This window comes from Sclerotinia sclerotiorum, genomic scaffold (assembly GCF_000146945.2).
Source record: "Sclerotinia sclerotiorum 1980 UF-70 scaffold_26 genomic scaffold, whole genome shotgun sequence".
In the NCBI taxonomy this organism is placed as follows: Eukaryota; Fungi; Ascomycota; class Leotiomycetes; order Helotiales; family Sclerotiniaceae; genus Sclerotinia; species Sclerotinia sclerotiorum.
This window is the reverse complement of record NW_001820810.1, coordinates 313,189-316,671: the sequence shown is the minus strand read 5'-3', so window position 1 is coordinate 316,671 and position 3,483 is coordinate 313,189. Positions and strand designations below refer to the sequence as shown.

Below are 3,483 nucleotides of genomic sequence, written 5' to 3'. Positions count from 1 at the left end.
AGACCTGTTTGTGGGGTGTGGGGATTCAAGCTTGTTCGTGGGAAGAATCATGCATGTGTTTTTGAATATATTTCTTAATTGCTGTTGGTAAGAAGATATCGACTTCTAAGATCCTATATTCAATGGTTGGTAATAGTGCATCATGTATCTGTGTGATTCAGTGTTACGAGGTTTGCCGTCTAGATCACGTGGAAGTGCTCTAGGCTCTCGAAGTAGGTTTATAACTAGGCGTCAAGCAGGGACTTGAAGTAATGACAATAATGATATGCAATTCGTAACTAATAGTAGAGTATACTAAATGATTGATCTTGAGCACGAAGCTCTATACAAAAGAAATCCATCTTGATTATATAGTCCTTCGTGCCTATGGTTAACTAGGAATCGTCGTTCCTGGGAACGAGCGTTCCTGGTTGTTCCTAGAAACGTTCGTTCCTCACCGTTCCATCACATGTTTTATGGTCATGTGACATACTAATCGTTTTGGACGTAACATTCAGGGGTAAGGTTAAGACCAACATTCTTAGGCTTTATGATCGAGGTCTTTAAATGAGTTTTTTAATATTCAAAAAGTTTTGGATACTTGAAGATAATTTAATAAATTGAAAAGATCTTTATATATATAATATTTTAAATAAGATTTAGAATACATATATAATTTTTTTAATTTATTGAATAATATATTTATATTTCTTTTAAAAAAAAATAAACTTCATTATTTTTAAAAATATAAAAATATCAAAATATCAAAATATCAAAATATCAAAATATCAAAATATCAATCTTTTTTAATTTAATTATTTAACATATTACAATTTTTTAAAATATGTGTTAAAGTGAATGGTTGTCACACTCAAGAATACTGGGTAAAGTATCTTGTATTAGAAAATACTAAGCTAAGGAGAAAAGAAGAAGGAAAACAAGAGTAGAGAGTTTTCCTATGATTAAATACAAACGGGGCATGCCACGTGACCCGGAGGTGTGAGGCGTCACAATGGTTCTGTAACGATACTGTACTAAAGGTAGCGGCTGCCTGTTACAACGGCTATCTTCTATGCCGTGTCACATGACTAAACCAAGGTAACGTGATTAAAGTCACGTTATGGACCGCTGAGGAACGCTGGCTGTCCAGGAACGCTGGCTGTCCAGGACCGCTGCGCGGTCCTGACTAGCCATAGGCATGAAGGTCTATATAATCAAGATGGATTCCCTTTGTATAGAGCTTCGTGCTCAAGATCAATCATTTAGTATACTCTACTATTAGTTACGAATTGCATATCATTATTGTCATTACTTCAAGTCCCTGCTTGACGCCTAGTTATAAACCTACTTCGAGAGCCTAGAGCACTTCCACGTGATCTAGACGGCAAACCTCGTAACACTGCCTAAGGTTCGTCGGTTGGTAGTTATGGGTTAAGGCTTTATCACTGGTATTCACTTGGAAGTGAAGTCGTTACTAGATCAAGTAGAATGTAGGTAAACTAATTGATAACTAAGTTGAGCACGAAGCTCCTAAACTATGAAACTACTCTGACTATATAATGAACGATAAAGGGAGCCTCTAGGAGCTTTTGAGGGCTCCTTCAAGACTCCTTATCACGCGATTTCTGATGGTGCGTGCGCATACGATCTTCAGGTGACCAAGATCACATACTAATTCGATGAAATCTGATCGTGTTTGCACAAGGCCTAAGCTCTCCTAATTAATCAGTTTGCTACCATCGTAACACCATCAATCCTAATGGTGAATCGTGACAGGTTCCTGCGCAGCACGTGCACAGGGCACTAGTCCTATTAGGACTAGATTGAGAAGCTCTCTGTAGGAGAGCTTCGCACTTCTGTAGAACTTAGAAGAGTGATTAATATACTAGATCAATATTACCTCAGTTCTGCCCTATCAGCTTCCCACTATTCCCTGTGTAAGGTCATTCCTTTTAACAATATGAATATTTATTATATTTAAATAAAATATTTATATCTAGAAGATTAACATATATTATTATTTAATTTTTTAAATTTTATAAATCTTTTAATTAATCAAATTTAAAATTCAAGATTTGAAAAGCTTATATTTTTTATTATTAAAATCTTATATTTTATTTTAAAAAAGCTATACATTTATAATTAATCTTAAAGATATCAAGTATATACAAATATCTATAATCTATATATACATCATCTAAAAAAACAACTCTATAAATCTATTCTATTCCATCCCAAAGCATTCCCAAATCCCATATACAGAAACATACATACCCAATCTACCTCTTCACACACCAAGCCGGCGAACCCCCCAAAAACCCAAAACACAACATCGCAACCACAGCACACATTCCCGCCACCACAGCATTCATATTCCCATACCCAACACTATCTCTCAACAACCCCGCAATCACAGGCCCAATCGTAAACCCCGCGCTAAAAACCATACTATTCAACGCATATAATTGCGCATATGGACCTTCCTCTCCAAACAACTCCCTATTCGCAGAATGATATTTCTCCGCTACGAATGAGGCTTCCACTATACTCGGTGCACCGATCATAGACAAACCGAGTCCGCACAGCGAGAGCAAGATACAGAAAGTTACGAGATCATGCGTGGTATTTTCGACGGGTAGACGGAGGAGGATAAGTGGGAGGATGAAAAATGTATAACCCGCTGTTCCGATGATTTTGGGTCCGTATCTATCGACTCCCATGCCGGCGATGGGTCCGAAGGTTAAGGATGTGAGAACTAGGGGTGTGAAGAGTAGACCGGTTTTTAGAGCTGAAAATCCGAATAGTGATTGTGATTGTGTGGGGATGGTAGCGTCGAATACAGCAAGGATAATCGCTTGCATGAATGCTACTAATTCGGCGGTAAGTAATCTGGGCGAGGAGAGAAGAAATAGAATTGGGAATTTCTGGACATATTCCGGTAGTTCTTTTTGGATTCTCCATGATTCGATATCGGTATCCTTTCCATTTCCCAATAATGGTGCATCTTCTTCTTGTTCACCATTCTCATTTCTCTCCATCCCATCACTCTCCGTCTCATCACCATTACTCTCTTCTCCCCCCTCCTCAACACAATACATCCTCGCAACCTTCTTCTCAATCAACACCCCTCTCATCAAAAAATCCAACCCCAACAATACCATCCCCATTCCAAAAACCGCCTCACTTCCCACCTTATCATAAACCACACCTCCCAACACCGGCGCCACCAACTCCCCCACACTTATAAAACTAAAAATACTCCCCACCGTCACCCCCAACTTCTCACTCCCAACCGTATCCATCACCAACGCCAACCCAATCGTCCACACAATCGCCCCAGAAACCCCCTGAAAAACTCTCGCCGCAATCAAAACCTCAATACTCCTCCCCACCATCAAAAAGCACTGTACTAGCAAGGCAGGGCTCCCCAACCCCACCAAAAACGGCAATTGCCTTCGAAGCTCCACCGAATTCGGTATTCATCCTGTCGGAAAACGAGAATAA

General features: G+C 39.2%; 1 protein-coding gene across 1 annotated transcript; it reads right to left on the bottom strand.

The window, feature by feature from the left end:
- Nucleotides 1–2,258: 2,258 nt before the first annotated feature.
- Nucleotides 2,259–3,374, bottom strand: SS1G_13674 (hypothetical protein; the record flags this gene model as incomplete). The annotated part of the gene is made up of 1 exon (XM_001585385.1): nt 2,259–3,374. One exon carries the CDS (start codon nt 3,372–3,374, stop codon nt 2,259–2,261), a length of 1,116 nt encoding a protein of 371 aa, XP_001585435.1.
- Between the last annotated feature and the right edge of the window lie 109 nt (nt 3,375–3,483).